This window comes from Suillus clintonianus (genome assembly GCF_016758775.1).
Source record: "Suillus clintonianus strain FC179 chromosome Unknown DEU56scaffold_26, whole genome shotgun sequence".
NCBI classification, from domain to species: domain Eukaryota; kingdom Fungi; phylum Basidiomycota; class Agaricomycetes; order Boletales; family Suillaceae; genus Suillus; species Suillus clintonianus.
In genome coordinates, this window is record NW_024539250.1 from 285,125 (window position 1) to 310,949 (window position 25,825).

General features: G+C 48.9%; 9 protein-coding genes across 9 annotated transcripts; 3 read left to right on the forward strand and 6 right to left on the reverse strand.

The window, feature by feature from the left end:
- Window positions 1-2,791: 2,791 nt before the first annotated feature.
- Window positions 2,792-4,593, reverse strand: DEU56DRAFT_282336 (ClpP/crotonase-like domain-containing protein). Its single transcript, XM_041345461.1, has 8 exons — window positions 4,033-4,593; window positions 3,914-3,970; window positions 3,604-3,845; window positions 3,434-3,468; window positions 3,297-3,364; window positions 3,016-3,217; window positions 2,916-2,939; window positions 2,792-2,848 (listed from the first exon to the last, which is right to left on the reverse strand). Exons 1-8 carry the CDS (start codon window positions 4,224-4,226, stop codon window positions 2,810-2,812), a joined length of 861 nt encoding a protein of 286 aa, XP_041209715.1. The 5' UTR covers window positions 4,227-4,593; the 3' UTR covers window positions 2,792-2,809.
- A 678-nt stretch (window positions 4,594-5,271) lies between these two features.
- On the reverse strand, window positions 5,272-5,617 carry DEU56DRAFT_797117 (uncharacterized protein). Its single transcript, XM_041352929.1, has one exon. It carries the CDS (start codon window positions 5,587-5,589, stop codon window positions 5,380-5,382), a length of 210 nt encoding a protein of 69 aa, XP_041209716.1. The 5' UTR covers window positions 5,590-5,617; the 3' UTR covers window positions 5,272-5,379.
- Window positions 5,618-7,277: 1,660 nt separating this feature from the next.
- DEU56DRAFT_282459 (uncharacterized protein) lies at window positions 7,278-8,935 on the reverse strand. The gene is made up of 3 exons (XM_041345462.1): window positions 8,026-8,935; window positions 7,386-7,920; window positions 7,278-7,325 (listed from the first exon to the last, which is right to left on the reverse strand). Exons 1-2 carry the CDS (start codon window positions 8,803-8,805, stop codon window positions 7,441-7,443), a joined length of 1,260 nt encoding a protein of 419 aa, XP_041209717.1. The 5' UTR covers window positions 8,806-8,935; the 3' UTR covers window positions 7,278-7,325; window positions 7,386-7,440.
- Window positions 8,936-11,584: 2,649 nt separating this feature from the next.
- On the reverse strand, window positions 11,585-13,161 carry DEU56DRAFT_797132 (NGG1p interacting factor 3). The gene is made up of 7 exons (XM_041352930.1): window positions 12,910-13,161; window positions 12,838-12,853; window positions 12,732-12,780; window positions 12,291-12,661; window positions 12,107-12,228; window positions 12,012-12,057; window positions 11,585-11,959 (listed from the first exon to the last, which is right to left on the reverse strand). The coding sequence occupies exons 1-7, from the start codon at window positions 12,985-12,987 to the stop codon at window positions 11,772-11,774; spliced, it is 870 nt and encodes a 289-aa protein (XP_041209718.1). The 5' UTR covers window positions 12,988-13,161; the 3' UTR covers window positions 11,585-11,771.
- On the forward strand, window positions 13,147-14,126 carry DEU56DRAFT_797135 (uncharacterized protein). The gene is made up of 5 exons (XM_041352931.1): window positions 13,147-13,332; window positions 13,390-13,508; window positions 13,560-13,648; window positions 13,704-13,721; window positions 13,783-14,126. The coding sequence occupies exons 1-5, from the start codon at window positions 13,222-13,224 to the stop codon at window positions 13,848-13,850; spliced, it is 405 nt and encodes a 134-aa protein (XP_041209719.1). The 5' UTR covers window positions 13,147-13,221; the 3' UTR covers window positions 13,851-14,126.
- A 21-nt stretch (window positions 14,127-14,147) lies between these two features.
- On the reverse strand, window positions 14,148-15,429 carry DEU56DRAFT_797137 (uncharacterized protein). Its single transcript, XM_041352932.1, has 6 exons — window positions 15,296-15,429; window positions 15,136-15,246; window positions 14,737-15,075; window positions 14,597-14,680; window positions 14,390-14,515; window positions 14,148-14,325 (listed from the first exon to the last, which is right to left on the reverse strand). Exons 1-5 carry the CDS (start codon window positions 15,341-15,343, stop codon window positions 14,489-14,491), a joined length of 609 nt encoding a protein of 202 aa, XP_041209720.1. The 5' UTR covers window positions 15,344-15,429; the 3' UTR covers window positions 14,148-14,325; window positions 14,390-14,488.
- A 66-nt stretch (window positions 15,430-15,495) lies between these two features.
- On the forward strand, window positions 15,496-18,529 carry DEU56DRAFT_797140 (uncharacterized protein). Its single transcript, XM_041352933.1, has 13 exons — window positions 15,496-16,152; window positions 16,210-16,266; window positions 16,321-16,390; window positions 16,445-16,742; window positions 16,791-16,815; window positions 16,916-17,004; window positions 17,055-17,138; window positions 17,187-17,228; window positions 17,281-17,301; window positions 17,348-17,598; window positions 17,651-17,836; window positions 17,885-17,976; window positions 18,034-18,529. Exons 1-13 carry the CDS (start codon window positions 15,593-15,595, stop codon window positions 18,287-18,289), a joined length of 2,031 nt encoding a protein of 676 aa, XP_041209721.1. The 5' UTR covers window positions 15,496-15,592; the 3' UTR covers window positions 18,290-18,529.
- Window positions 18,465-23,237, forward strand: DEU56DRAFT_282652 (uncharacterized protein). Its single transcript, XM_041345464.1, has 9 exons — window positions 18,465-18,724; window positions 18,779-18,929; window positions 18,989-19,122; window positions 19,183-19,376; window positions 19,428-19,478; window positions 19,525-19,723; window positions 19,775-19,921; window positions 19,974-21,496; window positions 21,549-23,237. Exons 1-9 carry the CDS (start codon window positions 18,694-18,696, stop codon window positions 23,160-23,162), a joined length of 4,044 nt encoding a protein of 1,347 aa, XP_041209722.1. The 5' UTR covers window positions 18,465-18,693; the 3' UTR covers window positions 23,163-23,237.
- Window positions 23,210-25,809, reverse strand: DEU56DRAFT_282635 (APC amino acid permease). Its single transcript, XM_041345463.1, has 13 exons — window positions 25,420-25,809; window positions 25,311-25,349; window positions 25,206-25,254; window positions 25,029-25,152; window positions 24,874-24,975; window positions 24,785-24,821; window positions 24,422-24,737; window positions 24,187-24,369; window positions 24,091-24,133; window positions 23,967-24,036; window positions 23,753-23,917; window positions 23,490-23,704; window positions 23,210-23,434 (listed from the first exon to the last, which is right to left on the reverse strand). Exons 1-13 carry the CDS (start codon window positions 25,532-25,534, stop codon window positions 23,258-23,260), a joined length of 1,635 nt encoding a protein of 544 aa, XP_041209723.1. The 5' UTR covers window positions 25,535-25,809; the 3' UTR covers window positions 23,210-23,257.
- Between the last annotated feature and the right edge of the window lie 16 nt (window positions 25,810-25,825).

Genomic DNA, 25,825 nt, shown 5'->3' on the forward strand with positions numbered 1-25,825 from the left:
AGAGATATCAGATAAGCACGATTTGCTACTTCTGCATCGCATTGACAACGCCGCATATCAATGCAAAAGCTATTTTCAATTCTATAGGCCGGAATCAAGATTAATTCACTCAGCGCCTCTGTTTGCTTGTACAACTGTGGAACTTAAAACGAGTGGCGACCCGCCCTTAGAGACGTATTCGGTCACACATCTGTCAGAACGCCAGTGGCGCACACAGTCCTTTGAGCGCTCATCTCACGCCGCCTGATTCTGCCGTTCTTGGCCGCAGCAGAGCAACGAAACGAATTGGGCCTTCGGGCATGCATAGCACCGTGATCTTCTATCTGACAATTGTGTTCAAATTGAAGATTGCAGGTTCCGGGACGCTTCCCAGCAACCCTGATATCTATTGCACCCTTGTTGAGTTGTGGGCGGTACAGAATACTCCCAAAGTGGCTGATATCATATGGTATGGAAACGCGCACCTCTGCTTACTCTCTAAATAGCTGTGAATTCATGGCTGATTATGAGACATGTGCATAGCGACAACCAAGCACGGCCAGGCATAAAGCAGAACAACGGCATACATAAACCAATGTGACTCTGTACTGTAGTTTCAATATTAATGAAGACTCTTGACGTCTGGCACTTGCTTGGTTTATTGATATAACTATGCATGGAATACTTGCTCCCTGCTGTTGGCATGGATCAGAACTTTATGTATCGAATCCCATCGCTATCACAGCAACGTTAACAGAAGCTCGCCAGTGGGGAGCTCAGTTCACCCGGTCTCCAATAAAAATATACATTGAGCTAATTATTTGGTGCTTTTTATGCTTCAAACTATCTTAGTGTACTACTGGTATGAATGGAAGCAGTGGATATTACTGCTCTGGGCCTAAACCACGTTCGGCGGCGGTGGCAGGCGCGTCGTCCGCCATGCTCTCGCTTATCAACCACTGCCACTGCCAGTGGCAGCTTCTACTTTTCATGATCGGCGTCTCCCCCAAACCTCTACAGCCATTACACAAACTCCTTGGATATAATAAAAAATGACCTCGTGCTCACTGGCAGCTCAAGACCCGTGGCATGATTCTCAATATTAATGAATCAACCAATTTTCTTACTAAACGTCTAGACTCTCACTGCGTCCTTCTTCAAGTCTTGTCAGCAACACATTTCCTTTGTGGTCGGGTGAACTTTTGTTGACACTTCTGGCCTGCTGACTGGATCTGCAGTGACTGAAGGGTTGTCCTGGTTCAACCATTGTCCCCTTTACGACCGACTCGCGCTCATACGGAATGCCATGTCTCCGATTACATGGTACGTCAAGCCAAGATGGTATGATATTATCTTTATTAATAATGAGCCATGGGCGCATTTTCCCCGCAACGACCAATATCGCCGCATACTTATTGCACAGTTGACGATTTGTCGTTTTGGCATATTTCTTCAATCAAGCCATTTTGCGACCCTTCCTTCACTCCTCCCCCAGAGGCCTGATAATATTGACCCACTTCGTTATCTGATAAGCAACGCTAGGTCGCGACCCGACCACTAGGACTGTCTGTGTGTTACGGGCGTTGCCGCGGCGACTCCATCCACTACTTGGGTCCTGTCTCAGATAATAAATTCCCCCGTTTCACGGGCCTCACTGAATTACCCTGACTGTCTATGTATTTTTTTTTTCAGCTAACTTCACGCCATGACAGCTCGTTACTCACCCCGCTCCAAGATATTGAAAGCCGCGACTATCGCGCCCCACGAACCCAACGAACTTATCAAGACTATCTCTCCCTCGCAAAAGATCTTTTCAAACTCAACTTGGATAAATTACACTTCAGAACAACTCCTTTAGGGTCTATACTTATGCTTAGTGCCATGCTGTGGGTCGGCAAGTCAGCTGAAGACCGTTTGATTGAATTTACTGACAAGGTTGAAGGGACACTAAGGACATACGCGGTCTTGGCGCTGATGTACCTCTTCGTCCGTCTTTCGCATGGGCAACTCCTGGAAGCCATTCGGCCAGCATGGATCTCTTGAACCATAATACACACCTTACTTTTATATCGATTTCAGCTAAACATAGGCTGTCCCAAGTCCTTCATCAAGTTAATAATCCTCGGGCTCACTATCACTTGGCAGTGCTCTACTACCGGTTCGCGGTTGTCACTCGACGTGTCTAATGCTCACCTTGGCGCTGAAAACAGACTTCGGGCTCTCACGTCTTGTGTGCTTCTCAGGTTCTGATTCTAGATCATGGACGCCATGTTTGCATATGACGCGATTCCCCATTGATATTCAAAGGCAAAAAGGTCGATCCCTTTGTGCGCTCTGCGGGCCTTCACGGGTAGGAGACAAGACTACGTGGCATTCAACAAGCTTGCGATAACGTTGGCAAAATTCGGCCACATCGAGCGTGCGCTCGATGTCGCCCCCCTTCGGCTTGAGAACAGGCTATTTTTGAGTTTGGGGTGGTTGGCTTGGGTGCTGGTACGGATCCTTATAGATCAAATCATAAAAATCGAGGTAGGTTTTCTTGCTCTCGTTCGCTGATGCGGCATGCCAATTTGTTGTTGAGAGAATGTGATAAGCGGAAATAACTTTTTCTTTCAATGTCATTCTCGCTGGACATGCCAATCTTCCCACTTACTTCAGGGCATCACTATCAGGCACAGCCACCTTCGGCATCGCAAAAATCTCGGACGACCGAAGTCTCGAGGATTATCTCACTAGTGTCGAGCGATCACACAGGAGCTTATGTACCAGAGATAACACATTTGTGTGTACTATAACCTTTTTAAATATTCTGGATCAATAAGCGACCACGTCATAGCTTCGCGGGATTAGACCACTTGGGTTTGCGTTTCTGCGGAAGAGCGAACGGAAAGAACACGTTAATTTGATTCCGCATATCAAAAACATGTGCACCATACCTCCGAGAAGGCAGCCAGGCCCTCCTGGATTAACGTCAGGGGGAATAATTATGAATACACTCCATACCCCATAAGACAATGATGACGTGACGTGACGTACCTTGATGTTCGCGCCGTGATACAGGCGTTTACTCACGAGACTCATTGAGTGAGTTCGTACAGCATCTTCGAAATGGTGCTTTTGCGAAAGTATAAGGCCTTCCTTTGAACTCTGTACCGAGTCAGGGGAGTTGATGGTCATCTGTCGTGCGATATCGAGAGCAGTAGGCACAACAGCCGACTTTTCGACGACGATATTGACACTACGGACCGGAAGTGTACGCATCAGTGTCAAGAAGCTGTCGTTGTGACTGGTGGCGGCGATTGTAAGCTTTGACTTACAAACGAAACCTGTCTCTGGCTTGAACGGCAGTGATTGTATTTCCCAAGAGCAGCATCTCAGAAGCAAGCTACGCCGCGAGATTTTCTCAGTAAGCGGAGATATCCTGTGAAGTTTTATTCACGCCGAAGCGATATACCTGATGGCCCGCAACTCTCCCTAACCTGGGAATAACTGGCAAGGAAAAAACGAATCACCGATCAGTGAAAAAGTCTATACATACCCGCCCCCCGCGTCAGTCTTCCAAAATAATCGAGGAAGACGAGGCTGGAATTGGAAAATCGAATGACTGATGCGGCGTTCACTCACCTCCTTGTGCAGCTAGCACACCACGCTTAACTTCGGGAAGTGCAAACACGGCGTCTTCGCTTGCAATGACCATATCGCAGTTTAGTATCATTTCAACACCGCCGCCATAAGCCGAGCCGTTCACCGCGGCGATCATTGGCTTGCAGGAGGAGTGTCGGCGCGAGATAGACGCAAATCCGTGCACGGAAGAAGCCACATTTTCTCCTTCATTCGCCGTGCCACTTGTCTGATTATGAAGCCAGCTGGTGTGAAAATGAAGGATCCACGGAAATAAGTAAGAAACGAGAGGTCGGCGGGCGTGGTTGCTTACGCTTTCAAGTCAGCCCCTGCACAGAAAGCGCGTCCTTGACCTGTTACAATTACAACCCTTGAAGGACGGGACGGGTTGAATAGGTTTACCGATAGGCTGAGTGGGTGGAACGAACCTACCACAAGGAGGATTCATCATCAAACCAATTTAAAATGGCAGCTATATCGGTGGTAAGTTGAGGTGTCATGGCGTTGAGGTGCCTCGGACGGTTGAGGGTCATAAGCAATACATGTTCTTGAGGGAAAGACACCTGGAGCTCATCCGAATAAGAAGGTGGGTGCAAGGCCAGCGGGTCCCAGTTGGAAGAAGACATGATATGTTTCGATCCAAGAACAGTTGGTAGGTGTTCGACTGCGAAATGACACACACTACACAGGATTTGGCGGCAGAGTCGGACAGAGTCGGATTTTCGGCTGCCGGGATGGGAAAGCAAGCCCAGGAGGCGCCTAAATGAAATCCCACCCGAATTGTATGAAAGGTACTAGGCCTGTGGGCCAGAAATAACGGTATCAACGAAACACGATAATAGTTCACTTGGAAGCTCGAGAAAAGATCACATGGAACGAGATTAATCGTGAACGAAACGTATTACGCCGACAAGAACGAGGGAGAAGGCAGTGACGGATAAGGACGGCCGAGCCGGTCTAACTTCCGTAGTTGGTGATGGGCGTAGGGCGTGACAAAAGAGCCAACTTCAACGTTGTCAAGCTTCTTTCAGCTCGGTTCATGACAGGCTTCCAAGTCGTCATACTTGCGGATAGTTCGGCGAAGATGATAGAGAAGAGACATGGGTAGGACACGTTTTTTAGAGCCGTCCCTTGGATCAGGTTCCGCGATCAATATTCTTCTCTAAATCTCATTGAAATCTCAGAGGTTTCCCTTCTTCCCCACACCCGTCAGCGGAACAACGAGCATCTCATCAGAGGCCGAATGACACGTGTTCCTTGTGGATTTCCATTTACGAATCTGACAATACATCATGGGTATCCACGTGGAACTTGGAACCGAGTCAGAGAGTTCATTTCCGATGTAGCTTGTCGTTCGGCCATCAGGACGGACGCATGCTGCGATGAATATGTACTATCACTGACGTTTCAGCACGGTTGACGGTCCGGCAAATAATGATGGTTGTTGCAGCAATAGCGCAATAGTCATACATACAAGGCAGACGGCAAAAATGTGAGCCTAATATATCCTGCCGCCCCGAGGAATCCGCGAGTGACCTCTGCCCCCTCCTCCTTCCTGATCCTACAACTGCAATGAGACCTCGACGACTAATGTGCGTTAATGCACGGGGTGTAGATGTATGTTGATACAATGCGACAAAACAGATGCAGTCGAGTGACAACATGGATGGATGATCGATGATGAGAACAATTGTCTGTGATGAGACTTAGTGGATGATGCGAAACAATAGGAACAGGGGACTTACGATCAAAGGGATTAAATATCGTAAAAAAGCGTGCTCAGCGGAAGGGACAGCTGGGTGAGTGAGATCCTCGCCAGCCACAGTGGCAGCACTGAGGTGCATTGAAGTTAATGCAAGAGTCATCATCAGATGAGAAGCGCATTGAGACGGGTGTTGGGTTAGAGTGACGGGTGCAGTGATGAGATGATGATGAGTCTTGGGCAGCCTTGGATGATGTGCAGACGACGTTAGAGCAGGTAGGTTGCATTGTGGTACTGGAGGGTACTGCTAAGACTGTTGGAGGAGAGGGTTGGTTTGGTTGAATGGTTATAAAGAGAAAGAGGTTTTACTCCACCTTTTATGCGTTTCCTTGTGGCAGCCGGTCATACTTCCGTTATCGGCTTGTAGACATAGCTATGTAGACCAAACGTATCCGACGGCCAGAGTACACTTGCGGGTTGTGGCGTCACTGATGAACCAAATCTGTAATCAGTGTAAAAACAAAAAAGGAAATCAGGGAACCCTTGGTTGCCTGAGAGCGACTTCCCTCATGACCCCTCGAAGAAATCACTCAATCAAGCATTTTTGCATCAATTTTCTTGGGCGCTCACAGCCAGGGGATCCCATCCACCACGATAACCTTTCGAGGCCAATTTGCACCGGTTCCTTGCTTTCGGCTCCCACCTGTCTTTTTGACATGATAACGTACTGAGTACTACAAGTCCATCTATATCTAACTCAACTTGGACATGTTGTTTGCTCAAGTGACACTCCAATAGCACCGAGATCTGGCACCCATCTCTGCCAGATTATTCTTCATCAATTCAATTCAATCGACAACCTCCTCGAAATCCCCTTGAGAGAACGCTCACACGACGCGGCACCCGCAACCCAACAACGTTCAATCGACGTGTACCTCAACGTGTATATCACAAATTATTCTGCTACCCTGCGGCGGCACCGCGTTCCTCGACGTACGTCTTGCCTACTACGTTTGGACCTTCAAACACAGCCGGAACACCCTTGCTATACCAGGCAACATACTCAATCCCGATCGCGTGAGGGGGAGCATGAACACAGGAACATGATGTGACCGTTCCTGCATAGCGCTATATTGGCAATCTCTCGTTATAATTGCCCGATCGTAAAGACAGAACTCAACTGTTCAAGCCTGTAATATCCAACCTTCACAGGTATTCATCCCATCAAATCGGGATTTTTTTTTTCACGTATTCCATGCGTGTCCGCGCGCAGTCCAAGAGTTTTTCGTTGGCGATGCCGTAGGCTCCAAACTTACATTGCATCCGACTTCTAGAATCTAAACCAATCTCTACGAAATCAGTCATTCCCCCCACCGCATGTATGACTAGGTTCAATGGGGCTATGCGCTCTTATGAATCGGAAAGCTTCATCACCACATTTTCCATATACCATCTCAAAGTCTAATTCAGTAGATTTGGTTAGGGCGCCAGTTGGCCCAAGGCACCCACAGACGACCATCTCATGTTGCTTTCCGACCAACTGAGCAATAGATCCCATGGAACTTTACATCTTCTCAAGACAGCGCAACTTTTGGAGATATCGTTCCTCAATCTGTCCATCATCATCATCCCACTTGAAACGATCGCCGACAAACTTGGCACAGTGATACCACTAGTGGCATATACCATCAACGTCGTATTCTGTCTCTCTGCACAGCCGGCCGATATCAAGACCCGCAGCCCAGGTTACCCAGGAGGAATGACACATATAAACATATTATCGAAACAGAAGGCAAAACAAGGTTCCGGGGCGATCGGTCAAGATGCCATCAGGCCTTCTCAGGCCTTGAAAGGCACTTTGCACCGGCCATAATGCGTTTAAACGCGAGGTCTTCCCAGACTTCCTCTTCCCCGTTCAAACATCCCAGAATAACTTACAGGACTTTGATTGTATCACCGGCATTGTGCTGTGGGCGAGGGATCACGACTCAAGTAAATAGCCATGGACTTGGAGGGGTGATGACTGGGAAGGGATGATGTAAAAAGCCATGCTGCACAGATAACGAAAACATGGCCCACGCACTTCGCATTTGTTCTCGATCTCCATCACTTGACAACCATCTCATGACGCCCCTCCACTATCCTGATCCTCCTACACTGCCTCCTTTCTTCGGCATGTCAGCATACCACTCTGGAATTTCATTCGCCTTGGGAATTGCTCGCTTGCGAAGCTCTCTGATCTCCCTTTCTTCTTCCGCATCTCGTTGTCTTCGGCGCTCCTCTTTTGCTCGTTGAATCTCCTCTTCCTTTATCCGCACCATTTGGTCGAATTTCTCTCTCTCTCTGGCGCGAATTTCCGTGCTAAGGACCATCGGTGGTGCGGGAACAATCGGGACTTTGTGTTCCTTACGGCATGCAAGTGACGCCTGATGAGCCTCGTGTAAAACCTTGAAATCGGGCACAGGATGCCTTTGTCGGTAGCCCCTCTCCATATAACCCTGCTCGTTAGCCGAGCTTGCAAGCTTCTCAAACTCAGCTTTACGCGCTTCAACGCGCGCGTCCACATGAAACGTAAACGCAACAGGCTTTGTTAAGTTGGCAGGTGGTAACGTGATGCTCTATGCGTTCAAATACCACACAGCAAATGATCAAAAATCAAGCCATGCAAAAATAATCTTGAATGAGCGCACATAAGACGAGGATTCCGTTAATTAATCACGTACCGTCTTCTCGAGGGATGACACAAGACCAGGTCTAGATGGTCCTAATCGCCCGAGCCCCACAACTGCCGCAGGTTTCTTGCTGACCACATGTTCCGCGTCCCGGGAACTGCCTGAGGCTAGGCTTTGCGATGCGAGCGAGGGACCAATTAAGACCCCCTCCTGTCCCTGGACATTTTTGTCTTTCTCCTTGCTGATCGTCTGACTGCGCAGGGACGATGATGCCATTGATGTCGACGGCGTCTTGCGCTGAGCATTCTGTCTGGGTTTATACTTGGTTCGCGCACTTGGAAAATTTGACGTCGGACACCGCGAATCCCGACGGACATGCTGTGTGTGGTTCTTCTGGGTGGATGGCCGAAGAGCTTGGCTGGATGACCCTGCCGAAATAAACGGGCCACTCTTGGCCTCGGCGCTTTGTGCCAACGGTCTCCCCTTGAACTTTTTGCTGCCACTTGGCTGTTGGGAAGTAACATCTTCCTCGGTGGCCGGGCGCTTCCTCGCCGGCCTCATGGGCGATAGCTCCCGCCTTCCTGTGGATAAATGACCGGGGGAGGCGCTAGCTTGCGTGTGATACTTCTGCGGTGAAATTTCAGAAAGCCTGAATAGGTAATCATTTGGATTGGAAACGTCCGGTGAACATGGGGCATGGACAATGTCGACCATAGGCGAAGGTTGAGTTTCGACGTGTTCTTCCATTCTAGCAACACTAGTACCCGTACCTGCCGTGAAAGAATTTTCGGTCCTGGGATTATAGATACTGGGGAATCCAAGTGATGGCATTTCCAAGACGGGTGGCCGGAGATCATGTCAGATCGAACCATAATTCCCGATTGCGATCAGGATTACACAGAAAGAGAGAGAGAGAAGAAAAGAAGAACCGCGCAAGGTACAACTGATCAGTTCCGGTGCAAATGCAGTGAAATGCGTATCAGCGGACGTACCCAATTGATGACATTAGCTTCTGGCTGTAAGACACGAGGCGTTCAGCCACCCGTTCGGTCACGTTTTGGCTAGTGTTTGAGATCATGTTAATATCAGGGCCGCTCGTGCCCGCGGGCGGAACTTGGCATTCGGTATCTATGACCATGTTTCCTGACTCAGACGACCACGTAGATGATGACTGCACTGTTAGTTCAGCAGTGGAACTTGGACAAAGTTTGTCATCAGCAGACACAGGGATCTTGCTTTGTGTTGCTAGCTTCGTATTACGGCCGCCTTCCTTAACCTACCACAGGATGGTGAGCTCATACTGATTGTAAATGGGAGTCAACTTACAGAATTAATTCTTGTCCTCGGCTTTACCTTTGATTTTGGGGCTGCCGTAACATCTAGCACAGGGATGACAGAGGATTGCGCAACCGCTGGTGGTTGCACGTGCACCGAGATATCATAATCGTCCTTGAGAGTGCCCACCTCTGCGCGCAAGGACTCCAATCGCTCCTCGGAGATGGCGGGCCCGTCAAGTGCTATCTCCTTAAGTTTAGACGAAGGGTGTGTCATTTTTTTCGCCTTAACAGGACTCTGACATCTCGACCGCGAGGGTCTGTGGTCATTCTTCTGGCGTGCTGACGGACCTGGACTAGGTGATCTTGATAGCGATAACAATTGCGACATGACTTTGGGCGTGACATCGCCGAGCTTTAGTGGTCCGCGGGCTGGAGTAGGGGCAATGGTGGCAAAACTGGCGTCGCCAGCTCCGCGTAGAAAATCAAGATCACTACTGTTATCTGCAAGCAGAAACTCCGCGGAGGAGGAATCGGCGGGGATTTGAAAGGAGACAGATACGTCTGAGAGGTCTTGTAAGCGTCTTGAGCTTGTCTCTGTTTTGAACGTTGGCGGCATGGTGCGCGCAGACTTGAAACGTTTAACAACGTATTGCGTCGGAGAGAAGGAAAGGGCGTGGGAATTTGTTTCTGACGCGTCAACAACACGTGCATTTGCTTTGACGCGTCTGTGACAAGCCACAATGACAAGTCACAGAGTGACACTTGCCTAATTGGTCAAATGCAAACGCTCCTGAGCAATTTCAGGTTTGCTTCAATCAAGCAAGGTTTTCTGTATTTGCCATTAATGGGGTTTAACGGCGGAGCTCCCTGCTCTGACATTCCAGTACATGCTAATGAATTTCTTCTCAGTCTTATCAAACGAATGAAACCTTTCAGTCCAATCTTCACAACCTCATTTGTCTTTTTTCAGATTTCAAGATACGCAGCACTCTCAGGTCTTCTCACAGCCATCCATGTCTATGAAACACTGCCTGTGTCTATGAAGCACTGCCCCTTCTCGGGAGGATCATAAACTTGCCCTCATGGACCGTTCGAAACCATCTCAGGTATAGCACGCGCTCATGCCGCGTAACATTCAGGTTTTCGATCAACCTTCTCAAACACTCCAAATCTGTAACTCAATCTTTCTCGTATGTCGGACATCACCACGAGAGTTTCCCACTCCATGAACACGTCGGCTTGAAATTCCCAACGCGCCTCCTGAATTCAACCAATTTTCTGGCAGCGCCGCAAACGGCAGCGACAGCCAATGATGCGCGTGCCTTCCGCTGATGTTCTCTTAGCCCGGATCCAGATTTTTTATACGATGTCTTGGCGTGTATGACACCGTCTCACAGTGAGTAACAACTTTGAGATAAATGCTAACGTTCACATCTCACCTTGAATCTTCCTTCCCTCGACAAGCCCTTATCTCGTCGAGATTAGATGCCGAATCAATATTCTTACGTCTAATTGCGCACATTTCCCACCTTTCCCCGCATCGCGGCACGACATTTCCCACATTTCAACCATATGTCTGCTGAGCGGTGAACGCTAAGCATCCGTGTCCTCGATAAGTGTTTCCGACAGAGATATGTCCCCCGGCTTCGCCGTTCCATCTCCCCTTCAAGGCTTCTGTTCCTAATATGCGATATCACCGCGTTGCGGTTCGCACGCGCCAGCAGCTTCCTTCCTCTATGAACGCGTCTTACCCCACAATATATATCAAATGCCTGCTATTCTCCTGTTGCTCTTCGGGTAAAATGCTCGCGGGCCAATCGTTGTCCGCCGACGTCGCTGAATACGATGACGATCACTAGGTTGTCTTCTTTTCGTAACCGCACTCCTTTGCAAGTGTGGTTCATTTGTTAAGGCTTTATCCTCCTTTATCACTTCTCTTGGCTTTCACCGGTCCCCTCGCACGTCCCCTCGCGTCTGTGGGTGATGTGCCTCGAAGAGGAACCGGTGAGGGAGTTTGATGCTTGCGTGTCGTGTGGTCACTTACTCCATCCAGGCACCGAGACTGACAGTGCACCACAGTCATGCGATCGCTCCTCACGTTCTTCCGCTCGATTCTAGTTCAATACTCACTGGACTAAACTCAAATAGCGTCAACTGTCAGAAAATTTCAGAAACGTCTGATATCATTTTTGCTTCCAACCTCCGAGACCTTCGTGAGTTCGAACGGCTAGTACTCGGTCCGCCAGTCAGTAAAACTAACTCCATCGCGGGTTAGCAACTGAACTCTAAGAAGCAGCATAGCCAACCTAGCGCAGGGTCGAATGCCGTGGACGGTTACGAGTAGGACAAGTGTAGCATGCGCATTTTGCCTTTGCATTTGATGGTGGCAATTTGAGCTTCCGGCAGGTGACAGATCTGACCATACTGCTTCGTCAAAGAAGACTCGCCCAATATTATATATAGTACTTGTATAATCAAATACCCAAACCTTCCGGTGCACTGCTGTACACCGGTGTTTGTTTACATGTGATCAAGAGGGTGCCTGTCTGCTTCGCTGATATGGATGTCCAGCTGGTACTTCTCGATCTCGATTCTTTCTTCTCGCGATAATCCATTCGGCGACTCGTCCTGCACAATTTCGGAGAGTGCGTCCAAAAGCTTTTTTGCCAGAACAGGGAGGTATCCACGCTCGGTGTTTGTATGTCCACCTTGATATCATGCTTTCAGTGACGAGACTCTCGTCATGCGTAGTCAACTCACATAGTATGACGTATCGACCCCTTGCCACTGCTCCAAGGACATCATGCTGCAATAACCGTTAGGAACGTGCATATGCAAGAGGAATCTAGCCCCACATGTTGCATTTCGCCCGTAAGATACACATCAGCATCGACTCCTGAAAGTAACGTTCCTCCGGCACCAGCACAAATTGCAACCGATTTGACCAATTTTTGAGTGGGTGGCCTTCCTACGTCAACTGTACGTTCATTATAGTCAGTTGTTCGTGATAGGCACGCAGGAGGGAGATGCGCAATAGACCTTGCGACAAAGAAAGATGCTTCTTTACTCTCTGCACGAGTTCCTCGATAGGAATCGGTTCATCAAGCGTCACGATCCGGCCGGCACCACCTGCTTCTCCCTTGACTTCCCCTAGGATGTTTACTTTTGCAGTGGCCTTCTGGGGACCCGTAACGCCTTCTGCGAGCCAGTCGTTGATACCACCCCATGTCGAATCGAGACTTGTGTGAGGGCAGAATACCGACGTCCCTGCGGCCGAGAGCTTGAGCAGGGATGCTTGCAGCGGGTTTGCCAATGTGAGAGAAGTAGTAGATTGAAAGAGGGGCGGATGGTAGGCTATAACTAGTGCTGTGGGCACTTTTAGTGTTTCCTCGAGGACAGCGGTAGTCAGGCTAGAGGACCCTTGTCACTACATGTTGACTGTTGATTGCGAAGCAATCCTTGTAGATGCATTTCACTTACTCTATCGTCAACACTACACGCTTTGCGTCGGCCCTCGGGACAGGAGATTCTGTGTGGCGTTGGATAAGTTATGACAGAACTTTGGTATATGGGCCCGGGGTGTTACCTATGATGAGGCCTACCTGCAGGACGTGTCAGATCACCGTATCAGACGACGTTGCTGGCGAATGATACAAACTTTATCCCATGGCTCAGCGAGCCGGAGCGGTGCGATTCGTTCCAACGCCTTGCACACGCTTTTCACTACGATGGACATTCTTGCAGGGTATAACACCCACAGTGACAAGATGACACGTTTGAGGGTGGTAACTAGTTATTCAAAGACCAGGTTCTAGGTTGGTTATTTGGGGACCTGCCAGGATGAAACACGCAAGCAAATCAGAGTATTGTGGTTGGTTGCGTGAATAAGCGCGCACGCAAGCTAAGCTGCTAAAGGACGCGACTTGCTGACTACTGACTTGAAATTTCAGAACGCGCCAATTGCCGGAGGATGGATATGTTCTCTCATATCTACAGAGCCGTCTCATCTAGACTTCCCTCCTTGTCAAGTTCCGCTTCCACCTCATCAGCAACCAGAATGGATGTCAAAGAGTTTGTTGAGGTAATTCAATTGACTCCACGTCACACTCACCTGCTGATGACCGACATACCTCTACAGAGCAACCTCAAAGACAACGGCCTCGTCGTCTTCATCCGGACATCACCGCCTTGCTACTACTGCCAGCAAGCCCTCCGCTTCTTGCGACAATACCCAGAGCTCAAGGGTAAATCAGTCGAGTAAGCGATTCTCTTAATCGGGACGCCCACAATCTTGACAAGTGCGCACAGCCTTAGTGAAACAGGCGAGCAGCCTGCTATTATCAGCTACCTTGGCGGCCTGCCAAATTCTGCGCCCACATTCCCTCGGGTTTTTGTTAGTAAGTTACCAACCGTTTAGCTTGCGGTGATGCTGATATCACGATCTTGCTAAAGACAAGGAATTGATTGGAGGTATGGTTATATTGTTGGCTTGTATTGCGTGAAGACTGATCCATCTGATTTTCCCCATCAGGTTATTCCGATTTGGAGGGTCTGGGTGCATCTGGTGTAGAGGCATTGATCCAGAAGGCGTCAGTCTGACAGGCGATGTTAGCATCGGCAATGAATGAGCACTGAGGGTCAATACAGTTCCAGATAATCAACCGAGTGATTGGCTCAGTGATGTCGTACAAGCTGAATTATGCATCAGATTAGATGCAACGAATTTCAGAGAGGCAATGTATCTTGATGATTGGCGGACCACGTACGACATTCATGTTATTGTCGCCCACCAATGTAAACTACAATCTCCTCCAAATCTCCTCGGTAATGAGCGACCTTGGAACCTGTACTAAGAATGTTCTTGCACTATCAGGGTCTTATCTTGCACATCGGCATGCTGATAAACTAATACCCATTTATTGAGATTTGTTGTAAGACAGATATTGCTCCTCGGAATTGCATTTGTACCATCAGTCTACCATTCAAACATGGAATAATCGAACTGTAAATATTTCCATCACGTGTAGGCTGCTTGCCATGATCAAATTGGCCAATTTGCTGGTCACCATCTCCACTGGGATTAAATTCACGTCTGCCTTCTCGGTGCTTACACCGCGGGCCAGAAGAAAATCACTTACGTTCTCAGATTGACGGCTTAGTGTTTCACGCCGATGCCGAGTCCGAGTCGTGGGTGGTCATCTATGTCGTATTCAGATATGACTGGCTAGTGTAGACCCTTATGACGGCAGCCCCAGTGTTGCGCGCTGTAAAGAAAGTTGAGGGGAAAAGGAAAAGGTTCCGGTCAGCACGATAGGCTCCAAACGAGATAAAAGAAATATTTTTACCAGCTGAATAATGCTTGCGCGCTCCGTCGGCGGGAGCATGTTGATCTGGTCTGGTGTCATAGCTATGACACGCATTATCATGGCCTGTTTTTTTTTACCCGTCGGAATTCGCAATATGGGTGAAAATCCGCTTCTCGCACCTTTTGCTCATCAGGGATCGATGCAAGGGCATCTGGAATCATGCCACCCCCTATGGAAGATTGTTGTGGAGCGCTATATCCTCCTTGTACGCCATAATGGGGGGGTGCGCCATAACCGTAATTTTGTTGTGAAGCCTGCCCGTGTCCATTGGAATAATGTGGAGGGGTAGGTGTATGTGACGGCACGTGCGGGGGCGTCTGCGACTGCGGCGTTGGCGTGCGGTACTGCTGGAGGTGAGGCGGAATGGCAGACGCAGGCTGAATGGCAGGCGCCGTCGACGGGCCTGCATTCTGTTGTTGCTGTTGCTGGATCGATGCCGAGTAGGTCGTGAGCGTTTTCTGGAATTGCCGGTTCAACAATTTGGCAGTTTCCATGTGATAAGCGCGAATACAGCGTACCTGCAGGACTTGTACGTCTACAGCATTCATTTTCACCATCAGACCGATAAGGGCATATGCTATTTGCGGTGTGGACGCGAGGATGGTGCGTGCTTGCTCTGGTGTTGTTTTCTGGATGTCGTGTTAGTAGTTGGTTGGTATGGTAGTTGTTGGCACTGACCTTGAGCGTTAAAAGCAACTCGATGAGCTGCTCTTCTTGGTCAGACATTGTATTCTAGGGGCGCGGTGCAGTGGCAGCCAAAAGCAGCTAACTGGCAGTAGTAGGGTCAAGTTGTCAACTGGCAAGGGCCATTCTTGGATGACTAAGCAAGTGGAATGGCCAAAGTCAGGGCTGGCGGCCGCGCTGGCCTTGACCTGGCCAGGATATTATTGACGGGGTACTTACTGCGTATTCAAAACTTCGCGCTTTAGCTTCAATTCTTCGATAGTAGACTCAAAGCTTGTATGTTCCATCTTCATGGCTACCTTCTCATCGGACGTCCTGCGCAAGCTTGCTAGATTCTTTGCACAGTTGTTCAAATCTCCACTTCGCCGAGCATGCTATATATTGCGAGTTTTCTATGCTCTGCTCCGTAGGCTAGGAAGCATTCGTGTTCGCTTCGACCCTGGCACTTACTCTCTAGGGAATTTCTATGAAGAGTTACACCCTACAATATGTGCGAGCGGCTTGCCTGCGATCCACATGCCCGCGACAGGCGACAATCAGCCTGGCGACCGATCACCTCGTACGCTTGCAGTATCGGTGGACATCGCATCTCCACAGCATCCATTGTACCTGGCGCCACCTTCACATGTCAGTTCCAGAAACGGCTTCAGCACCGGGACGATGGATGATGATGACCGAGTACCACATGCCAACGTCGGCAGTGGACGAATCTTCTTGGAATGGAGCGCATCAGCTAACGAGCCAGAACTTCTCTTCTCGCGGGATGCTACGGATCCTGCGGTACAAAAGTCCATCAGGTTATCATCAATCATACCGACCGACGTCAAACGCTATAACAGGAAAATTAGATTGTAAGACGGTCACCCATTCTTAGAGATATCTTGACGTAGTGGCATTGCCCATGGAAGGAATTGGGTTGAACCGACTCAAATCGTCATCAAGCCGAAAGACAGCAAGTATGTGCAGTATGTAAACGTTCACCAACATTTTTTGTATCCTATGTTCATACATGCATATAGGGAGGTGCAGCGTGGGTGGAACGATTTCGTGCACCCGGAAGGTCCCAGAGTTTACTATCACCCCGAGACAGTTAGCACGCGTCTTCAGGTTGATTTTCCAAGAGGCTCATAAACTACCCCACAGAGAATCTTCACAGATGCAGACATGCGCCCGGGGAGGGTGGATTCTGAGAATCTCTTGGTCATGGCTAGAGCCCTCCAGGATTATGCAAAGAATCAGCCAGATGTACAGGCCAGGATCGGTGATGACACAGAATTGGTGCTCGAGCTTGACATCGCAAAACCTAACATCATCGAATCTTGTGGCTACTATTTCGTCAACCACGCGGAGAGGATGATATTTTGGGCACATCCGTATACTTGCGAACCAGGTGGTGAGATTGTGTTCAACGTCAAGGCTGCCAGGAAACACAGTCATATAAGTAGGTGGTTCACTACTACTTGAATTACCATTAAACACCCGCTCTTAGAATATTCATTAGAATCACAATACTGGCCAGTGCTCTCCAATGGATCGGTACGTTCCGTGAACATTCGCGATCGATTTTGCTGACTTGCACGCAATAGTGTGTCGACGACGCTGACAGTCTTCTAGGTACCACTGTGAGCTTTATCCTCACAACCGATACCTTCCGAGACAAGTCTTTGAAGAGTTGAGGGAAATCATTATCCATGCGAACGCAGGTAGGCTAGGTTGTTGCAATACGAAGAATGGATTCTTACGTTGATTATAGAGACCATCACCTCGGATACGTCATTGGCCCCTTTTGATGGCATTGAGCTGGCAAAAATGTTGGATCTAATGGACCGTGTCGAGGGTAAGATTCGCTCTTGATATTTTCGACCCAAACTAAAAGCTCAACCAGGCAGCATTGATAAAATGCATGCTCATTCTGTGTGTGTCGTAGGTAAGTTTTTTTTTCCATGGATGACAACAGTGTATTTATCTACTCCTTACAGCCCGGTTCATGAGATTATTCAGTATGGAACTACACTTCGATTCACGAAAAATACTGACAACGCCCAGCCAAAGGCAAACACACAAACTTCTGCGGACAACCTGGCGCACGGGTTGACGCCGACAGATCCATCTATTACAAGGAGGGCCACGAGCGCGAAACACTGATCTTCAGGTTCTCCAACCTATTCCTCTGGTATGGGCCACGCAAGCACTATAAGCGTATACAGAGAGTATGGGTCGACGAGATCATCAATGCCCCACGCTGGAAAGACTTTATCACCCAACTAGACCACGAGTGGACGGGGTTCACGCTCTATGTAAGTACTCGATATACAATCGAGTGCAATAAATGACTTAGCGTCTCTGCAGTCGACCGTTATGTTGGCTGTTGATGTCAGTTTCCTCGCAGTGCCTGGCATCATCGATGTCTTCGAAACCTCGCAGACATCGGCCAATATCGCGGTATACATGTCGGCTCTTTGTTCTGTGGGTTCACTTGTGGTTGCTGTACTGCTTGTCGACCAAAGCCAAGACTATCAGACTGCCGAAGGCGGTGTGCGTGATCTTTTCTCACTTCACGATTCTCACTGATCACACATCCAGGCTTTGTATATGTCCCTAATGACCAGTGCAATTCCCGGAATTGAAAACTTGGCATTGATGCATAGCTTGCCGTTTGCACTTCTTATATGGGCGTATGTCCTAATGCCTAGCATCTCCACTCCAGAGCTTTGACCTTTGTATGTCTTCAGGATGGTATTCTTCGGCCTCGCTTTATCTATCCTCATTTTCGATACCAGCGATGTCGTCACGCTCGCAACGATGGTCCCTGGATGGGCAATTGTCATGATATTCACGTTGTGGCCTATGATAGCCACTCCTGTTGGATGTTTACTGGATTTTGTGAAATCCTTGGCCCATCAGCCAAAACGCGTTGTCCGATATCTGCGTGACCCAAGGCACTCAGAGATGGACCAGGCGCTCAGGGCAAGAGATCGAGTTGCATGATGATGTACAGTCGCATCTGGAGCATGTCACTACTATCTGTACTAATGTACCATGGATGCGTTTCTATTTCTGTGGTTAGACTTCAGAGGGTTGGCTAGGTTTGGCGAGTTGAGAGCATATATACATCCTCCGAACTTTGTGATAGTGTATCCTTATGATTTTTCCGACCTTGTTCCGTTGTCCGAACATTGGTTGGGGGGTCTCATTTGCCACAGTACTGTGGAACTCTTCCCGTTTCGTTATTCAAGCGCGCGTGGAGTCGGCAATTAATCATGAGTCGTTTTACCACCCTTCGAGAGCTTAGAACCACCAAACACCCGTACAGACCCGTACATCCTCATACATTTTAAGCGGATATCGACTTGACCAACTGCTTCAAATACTCTCACCCCGAGCAGCATCTAATGGGCAGCAGGACGTACTACAAAGCAGAAAGTGGGTCTTCACTAGTATAGCATGGTAAATCGACGATTCAGATATGATCTACAGTCGTCGAAGCCTTGATCCCGAAGAAAGGCTCCAGCCTGAGCAAATCCTCTGATGTATATGTCAAAATCCATTTAGAAGGGCTGCCACCGCAGAAGACTAAAGTGCTTGAAGAACTTGATGGCAAGGTTGTATGGAATGAACACTTCATGTTGTGAGTGTTGAATGATTTATACATAAAGGAAAGTTGACGAGTACTATGTACGCCGTCAGACCCATGGATACGGAAACACAACTGGAGATCAAGCAGATAAAACGCAACCTATTGTTCAAACATGGCTCCCGTTCTCTCGGCAAGGTCAGATTAGATGTGGCAGCAATACTCAGACAGCCTGTCGTTGCGGCGTGTAAGATGTCTTTTCTTACATCGACCACGTCTTGATGTCGATACAACCTTCCCTATATAGCGCAGGACGTTCGGCTGGATTTCCCTTCAGACGAAGCACCGCACCATGATGCCTCACAGCGAGGTTACATGTTGGTCCGTCTACACAAACCTGAAGAGCCTGTGCAACTTTCTCGTTCCTCTGTGGCAAAATCTTTTTCTGTACTCATTTCGCAGCTAGACACGCTTGTCCAGATTGTGGGCGTAGCATCGCAGGTAGGCTCGTTCATTTTGTCCACTTATGACAACCTAATGTTGGAAATGCAGATCCATCCATTCGTGAACCTGGCATGGCAGGTTGTATCATCACTTTACACGGTGAGTATGAACGCACGAGACTCTGTGTTTCTGATAAATGGAGTAGATCGCTAGAAACCAACTGGACCGGGACGGAAGAATTGCAGATTTAACGAATATGATGGAGGACGTGTATACCTTTGTTGATGATGTGAAAAGTTTCCCGAGTCGGTTATCATCTCTAGAGGACACCATTAAGAAGATTATATTCCAAACCATAGAATGTATGCTGTTCATTCGGGAGTACTCTGGCCATGGATTTTGCGGTGCGTGTTTTACCTTCAACGCGCCTTTAATTCTCATTCAGAGTGTGCTAGGACGTGCGCTCAATAGACAGTGGGCAGACGACCAAATCGCACGCTTCACGCAAACATTCACAATGTTGAAGGGGTCTATGAACCAAGGGGTTGGGGTCCAGGTTGCTCTTACTGCTCACCACATATACGAACATGTGCAGTCGATAGGTCTGTATGCCTGATACATTGTTGCGAGCTCCAAGCACTCATCAGTATCTAGATCAGACACAAATTCTTGCCAAGCTTCATCCAGTAGATATGGATGACCCATCCCGCCCGACGTGCTTGCCCCACACTCGCAGCGACTTGCTCTCCAGTGTTTTCTCTTGGGCAATGAATCCTTCCAGCAATCAAAACGTGCTTTGGCTCCATGGCCCTGCTGGCTCCGGAAAGAGCACCCTTGCCACAACGATCGCCAACATTACGCGAGACCTTGGTCGTCTCGGCGCATTTGTATTTTTCAACCGCCACATGGCGGCAAGGAATGATTCAGCGGCCGTTGTACGAACTCTTGCCTTCCAACTTGGGGAATTTGACCATCGACTGAGAGCGGCCATCTCGACTGTGATCAAAAACATTCCAAGCATCAGACAATCCCCTCTACGACAACAGTTTCATAAACTACTGGTGCAACCACTGTCCGAATCCGAAATGGCAGTTTGGAGCCAAGAAGGCCCAGTGATTGTTGTTATCGATGCATTAGATGAGTGCGGACACGTCGGGAAACGGGAAGACCTGCTTAGCATCCTGGCGCTAGAGAGCGTCAAGTTGCCGCCAACATTACGCATCGTTGTAACAAGCCGAACAGAGTTGGATATCCAGGAAGCATTGGAAGCACGGAAGAATATCTGCAGCATTCCAATTGACATCAACTCACCTGCCAATGATAAGGACATTCACTCGTATCTACACGATCGTCTGGAGATCATCCGTTCCAAAAACAGTTATCTATCACTCCCACAGGATTGGCCTGGGCATAACGCAATTGATGCTCTGGCAGCTCGAGCGTGCGGACTCTTTATATGGGCATTTACTGCCTGTCGCTACTTGGAAATTGGTCAAGATCCAAGAGACAGGTTAGCGGACCTGCTTCGCACTGACGTTTGCCCGAACGCCGAATCAGCCCTGGATCTTGTATACTCCACCGCCCTGGAATCTGTTGAAAAATGGGAAGATCCAGCGTTTTCTGTTGACTTTCGCGACATTCTCGGCGTGGTGATAGCCGCCAAAAACCCTTTGACGGCATCGACTATCGACTATCTCAACAAGGCTGGCCCAGTCCCAAGAACGCGACCAAGCCCTCACACTATTCGACATCTTAATTGTGTTTTCCGGGGAACAACCAGCGAGCCAATCCACGTCATTCATCCCTCGTTCGAGGATTTTTTAACAGATCGAGCTCGCTGCAAAAGGGATGAATGGTTCATTGATGTACCTCTATCCCGCCAGAGACTTGCCCGCCAGTGCATCGGCTCCCTTCGTGCGATTTTGAAACGAAATATGTGCGACTTGACTCTCACGACAAGTGGGGTCGATGTTCAGATTCTACCGGAGGGTGTTACCTACCCCTGCATCTTCTGGATCGAACACGTCTGCGAGTTAGAGGGAAGCGCGGAATCGCTCTCTATGGAGGTTTATGATTTTCTTGCGAAGCATCTGCTTCACTGGATCGAGATGATGAGTTTGTTGAAGAAGGCCAGACAGACCATCAACTTACTCATGCGACTGGAAGATTGGAGCCGAGTGAGTGAAAGTTCCATGCCTCTTTCTCTCGTTGTTAAAAGCAAGCCTACAGTCAACTCAGGGTCACCGTCAAGAACTTTGCGACCTTCTGGCAGACGCAGTGCGCTTTTGTCAAGCCTTCACCACAGTCATCGAACAGCACCCACTTCTCGTATACAGCAGTGCGCTGCCGTTTGCTCCAATCAACTCTATTCTATATCAGTTGTTCAAAGACGAGCTGTCAATACCAGTCATAGCTGGAGGCTTTCGCGATGAATGGTCCCCCTTGCTCATGGACATTCCCGGACGAGGTGGAGAAGTCACATCACTCTCACTTTCATCCGATGGGTCCCAGTTGATCTCAACGGTCGCCCGCGGGTGCTATGTGTGGAATGCTATATCGGGCGAGCTACTGATCCAAGGGCCGAAAGGTGATGTGGTGATGACGGTTCTCGCTCCTGGTGGTCAACTAGCTGCGTCATGTCTTTTCGGCGGTTCGATAATCCTCTGGGACACTTTCTCTGGTAAAATTATAGGTCAGCCACTCAAACATGATGAAGGAGCTATATTCGCCCTTGCATTCTCCCCTGATGGGACCCGGTTGATCTCTGGCGGACGCAATTGCATTATCGTCATGTGGGATGTACAGGCAGAATCAATTATCCTGGACACCCCTGCGGCGCACACAAAAACGATCCTGTGTGTTGCATTCTCACCCAATGGTTCGCGCTATGCTTCGGGCTCGCGTGACGGTACTATTAAGATTTGGGATGCAGCATCGGGGGGGATGGTTATAGGACCCCTGCGCGGTCATTCTGGGGGTGTCTATTCTTTAGCATTTACCCCTGATGGCACGAAGATAGTATCGGGTTCAGATGACAAAAATATCTGTGTATTCGATATTCAGGCCTGTTCTTCTTTGAATGGGTCTCGGGAGGCGCATATGTCATTCAAGCTTCGCGGTCATCGCAGCACCGTGTTTTCTGTTGCCATCTCTCCTGACGGGCGGCTCATCGCCTCCGCATCACGTGATACTTCTGTACGCCTCTGGAGTCTGGAGTCGAGGGAAGAGTTAAGCCACCTCATTCGCCAGCACAAAGAGTCTGTGCGTTGCGTAGCATTTTTGCAGCAGTATGGGCGTCTCCGTCTGGTAACAGGCAGCGCGAAGGATGCTACTGTCCGCATCTGGGATGTCGAGTCAGTTGGAAGTATGGGGGTGGCTCGGAAGCACAGGGGCCTCGTTTCGCATCTTGCGTTCTCACAAGATGGCCAACGCATTGTTTCGGGGTCGCTTGATGGTGCTGTGCGGGTCTGGGATCCCATAACAGGCCACTGTCTGCTGGGTCCACTAACCCTCGAGCAACCAGTACGCTCCGTTGCTCTACCCGCTGATAATGTTAGGATCTTAGCGGCAGACAGTAAGGGTGCTGTCTTCGCATGGGACGCAACAACGGGAGGACATTTAACTGCAGTGCCGGCTGACGATCCCAGGTATCATTCTATCGTCGGACCACTGTCTCTGAAGCGAAAGTGGATAGTAGATTCAAGGGACGGTACGGTCCTTACGATGCTTCCAACGATGTCACCGGTGAAGTCTCAGGCATCATTCGGCGATTGCATGGCTCTTGGGTTGGCAAATGGTGGAATAGTATTTATAAAATTTCCTGGTACCTCACAGCTTATCTAGCACGCACCCAAATACCTACGCTTGTACGCATATAACCATTGAGATAGCGTTTAGAAGCTGATGCACTTGCAGTGCATCATCTACATTTACATGGATCATTCATCACCCGATTCCTTGGGTATTCGCCGAAGGACGCTCCGCGGGACCCCATCATCCTGTAAGATAGTCTCCTGTACGATATGATATCCACGCTTCCTGGGTATCCAGTCGAAGAAAACAAACCAATATACAATGCCAAGTAACCCGATTGACAATGCTATAACGACGTGTGACTGTGCCAAACCGTCAATTATGCTTTGCTCGGCACAAAGACCTGTGGCAACGTACCCAATATGGGAGATGTTCATAGACGTCGGATCCCGGAGACGGTGGGATCATAGGCACAATAGCAAGAAAGACATTGGATAGAAAAAAGAATACGACGATGGACTTCCACGCCCGAAATGGAGGGTTCCAATGGTAGGATTTGAATGCGGGAGTGTACAAAAGGAGGAGGCCACCCGATATCAGCATATTGAACATCGTCAAGGGGTATGATGAGTCTAATTTGCGGTTAGATGGCGCACAAGATCAAGTCATGAGGTACATACAGTTTACGATAAAGAGATAGGCATCTCCCGGAGGGGCGGCAACCATGACGATCATAGAAACAAGCCATTGGGCAAAGAGCCCAGCAAGGGGTGCATTGAAAGGCTTGTTGCTGGCGAAGAAAGATGAAAGGGGTAGAACACCCTCTCTACCTAACTCTTGGACGACTGTACAGTAGTCAGCATACACAATCATGTACAGGTGAAGTTGAATAACCTCTGCCTTGCGTGAACAGGATACTCATAAGGTTTCCTAATACCGATAGTGCAATAACAGCACTCAGGATCTGGGTTTCACCACGTAAGAAAAGACACCGACTAGCATGATTGCTATTACTAACCCGTTCTGTAGCAGGGCCGAAGATGTTCCTGAAAAATAGGGCTCTGAAAGAGTTTGTCTCAGCGTGAATGCGTACTTCGTAATAAATGAATCATACGCCGCCATGGTGCCACCTCCTAACATGTCTTGCTTGGATACAACAGCAAAGTATGCAACGTTCACGGATAAGTATGCGACCGCGACAAGGGCCATGGCAAGGGGTGCGGCGCGCTTGATGGTGCGGATGGGATCTCGCACTTCAGATAAAGCATAATTGGCATTAGAGTATCCGATGTAAGCCCTGTGAATAAGTCAGCGCCTGGCTTGCGAGTGCACGACCAGATATGACCCACCAGATGACATTATACATTCCAGTGACGAACGCATTCAGGCCTATGTCACTTCCCTCCCAAAAAGACGACCACGTGAAATTGTGTGGAACATCGTATCCAGCACGTACGGCAAATCCAGGGACTCCGGTAAGGCTGAAGAGCCCAGAAACAGTGATGATGAGCAACACGAATAACTTGAAAAAACCCAGTGCATTTTGTAGTTTCAGCCCGGAGTCCAAGAATGCACCGTGGGCAATGAGACAGAATGTCGAGCACAGGAAGGCGACTACTCGAGAGTTAACGGTGGTAGGTTGGATTGCGAGGGCGTTCAAGGTGTCTAGGAGGACCAGTCAGAAGTGATCTGACGGAAGGAGTGATATTTACATTCTCCGAAAACAACGCTACTTGCTGATAACCAACCCTTATGGATGCTGAGAATGATCAATGCATTTGCGGGACGAATGAGGACTCACTATGAGCAATCCGTATATCGCGTAGAAGCAAGTGACCATGAACCTCGGTCGGCGATAGATGTATTCCATGTAGGTCTTCTCCCCACCACTTCTCGGCAGTCCCTAGAGCAGGGCGAAATGAGGGGAGGAAAAAGCAGACGACCCGAGTCCCTGACCGTTCCAAATTCCACATAAACAGCAGTACCTGCGGATGCGACAAGCGCACCGAGTATCCACATAACAAAAGTCATTCCTACACTCCCCGATGACCGCAAGATAATGCTAGGCGCTGCAAAAACGCTGGACATGAACATAAGCCCTCCATCACGAAGTATGGTTTTGTTATAACGAACCCAGTTCCAATCACCCTGTTGAATATGAGCATCACTGCGCTAGCGAGTCCTGAAGCGCCGTGGGTCAGCTTAATACTCGGCGGCACAAGCGACGACAATGCCTACCGATTTGCTTCTTTGCATCAGGCACATTGTCAAACACGTCTGTATCAAAGAAGAAAACGGAGATGCTGAGTAAAATGATGTTCGGTCCATGTGAACACCAAGCACCTACTACGGTTGGACTCGTCTTGCACAGATGAATACCCTTCCTCCGGAAGGTCGCTGGTCACCTTCCGCTGGACGTGAGCCGGTCGCAGCAGAGGCTCTGTTTCTGAAGGGCCGTCCATTAGGTGAGCTGGTAGCTTGAATATATGAACACGGGTCAAGGGAGAGCCTCCCGTTGCAAGATAGTTGGAACTTGGAAAACCAATTTGAGGTCTTACCCGGCCTAGCCTAGTGCGTAGTACGAACTATGATAAGTAGTACGTATTCACATGACATGCCCCCGGCCAGCTCAGTGAGTGCACTGTAAAGATATAAATAAGGCATTGGTGACAATGTTATAGCGCTAGTGGTATGTATGATGCTGATGAAAAGAGGCAGTTAATCTCAGGCTTTGAAGTTTGATAGCACATGCG

Bases quoted from the DNA above. Each gene is read 5' to 3' on its own strand.
- DEU56DRAFT_282336 (XM_041345461.1), bottom strand. From the start codon at position 4,226: ATGTCTTCTTCCAACTGGGACCCGCTGGCCTTGCACCCACCTTCTTAT. The intron at 3,365-3,433 runs GTATATCGCTTC...CTCGCGGCGTAG, and splicing joins GGAGAGTTGCGGGCCATCAG to CTTGCTTCTGAGATGCTGCT. The intron at 2,849-2,915 runs GTATGGTGCACA...GCTCTTCCGCAG, and splicing joins GCCTGGCTGCCTTCTCGGAG to AAACGCAAACCCAAGTGGTC.
- DEU56DRAFT_797117 (XM_041352929.1), bottom strand. From the start codon at position 5,589: ATGCAACCTACCTGCTCTAACGTCGTCTGCACATCATCCAAGGCTGCC.
- DEU56DRAFT_282459 (XM_041345462.1), bottom strand. From the start codon at position 8,805: ATGCCATCACTTGGATTCCCCAGTATCTATAATCCCAGGACCGAAAAT. The intron at 7,921-8,025 runs GTACGTGATTAA...TTGAACGCATAG, and splicing joins TGTCATCCCTCGAGAAGACG to AGCATCACGTTACCACCTGC.
- DEU56DRAFT_797132 (XM_041352930.1), bottom strand. From the start codon at position 12,987: ATGTCCATCGTAGTGAAAAGCGTGTGCAAGGCGTTGGAACGAATCGCA. The intron at 12,058-12,106 runs GTGGGGCTAGAT...CGGTTATTGCAG, and splicing joins TTACGGGCGAAATGCAACAT to CATGATGTCCTTGGAGCAGT. The intron at 11,960-12,011 runs GTGAGTTGACTA...CATGATATCAAG, and splicing joins GGGTCGATACGTCATACTAT to GTGGACATACAAACACCGAG.
- DEU56DRAFT_797135 (XM_041352931.1), top strand. From the start codon at position 13,222: ATGGATATGTTCTCTCATATCTACAGAGCCGTCTCATCTAGACTTCCC. The intron at 13,333-13,389 runs GTAATTCAATTG...ATACCTCTACAG, and splicing joins ATGTCAAAGAGTTTGTTGAG to AGCAACCTCAAAGACAACGG. The intron at 13,509-13,559 runs GTAAGCGATTCT...AAGTGCGCACAG, and splicing joins CTCAAGGGTAAATCAGTCGA to CCTTAGTGAAACAGGCGAGC.
- DEU56DRAFT_797137 (XM_041352932.1), bottom strand. From the start codon at position 15,343: ATGTCTGACCAAGAAGAGCAGCTCATCGAGTTGCTTTTAACGCTCAAG. The intron at 15,247-15,295 runs GTCAGTGCCAAC...CACGACATCCAG, and splicing joins AGTTGCTTTTAACGCTCAAG to AAAACAACACCAGAGCAAGC. The intron at 14,516-14,596 runs GTAAAAATATTT...CTTTCTTTACAG, and splicing joins GCGCAAGCATTATTCAGCTG to CGCGCAACACTGGGGCTGCC.
- DEU56DRAFT_797140 (XM_041352933.1), top strand. From the start codon at position 15,593: ATGGCTACCTTCTCATCGGACGTCCTGCGCAAGCTTGCTAGATTCTTT. The intron at 16,153-16,209 runs GTAAGACGGTCA...TGCCCATGGAAG, and splicing joins TATAACAGGAAAATTAGATT to GAATTGGGTTGAACCGACTC. The intron at 17,977-18,033 runs GTATGTCCTAAT...GTATGTCTTCAG, and splicing joins TTTGCACTTCTTATATGGGC to GATGGTATTCTTCGGCCTCG.
- DEU56DRAFT_282652 (XM_041345464.1), top strand. From the start codon at position 18,694: ATGGGCAGCAGGACGTACTACAAAGCAGAAA. The intron at 18,930-18,988 runs GTGAGTGTTGAA...GTACGCCGTCAG, and splicing joins TGGAATGAACACTTCATGTT to ACCCATGGATACGGAAACAC. The intron at 19,123-19,182 runs GTAAGATGTCTT...TTCCCTATATAG, and splicing joins ACAGCCTGTCGTTGCGGCGT to CGCAGGACGTTCGGCTGGAT.
- DEU56DRAFT_282635 (XM_041345463.1), bottom strand. From the start codon at position 25,534: ATGGACGGCCCTTCAGAAACAGAGCCTCTGCTGCGACCGGCTCACGTC. The intron at 24,037-24,090 runs GTTAGTAATAGC...GGTGAAACCCAG, and splicing joins TCGGCCCTGCTACAGAACGG to ATCCTGAGTGCTGTTATTGC. The intron at 23,918-23,966 runs GTTATTCAACTT...ACTACTGTACAG, and splicing joins CCTGTTCACGCAAGGCAGAG to TCGTCCAAGAGTTAGGTAGA.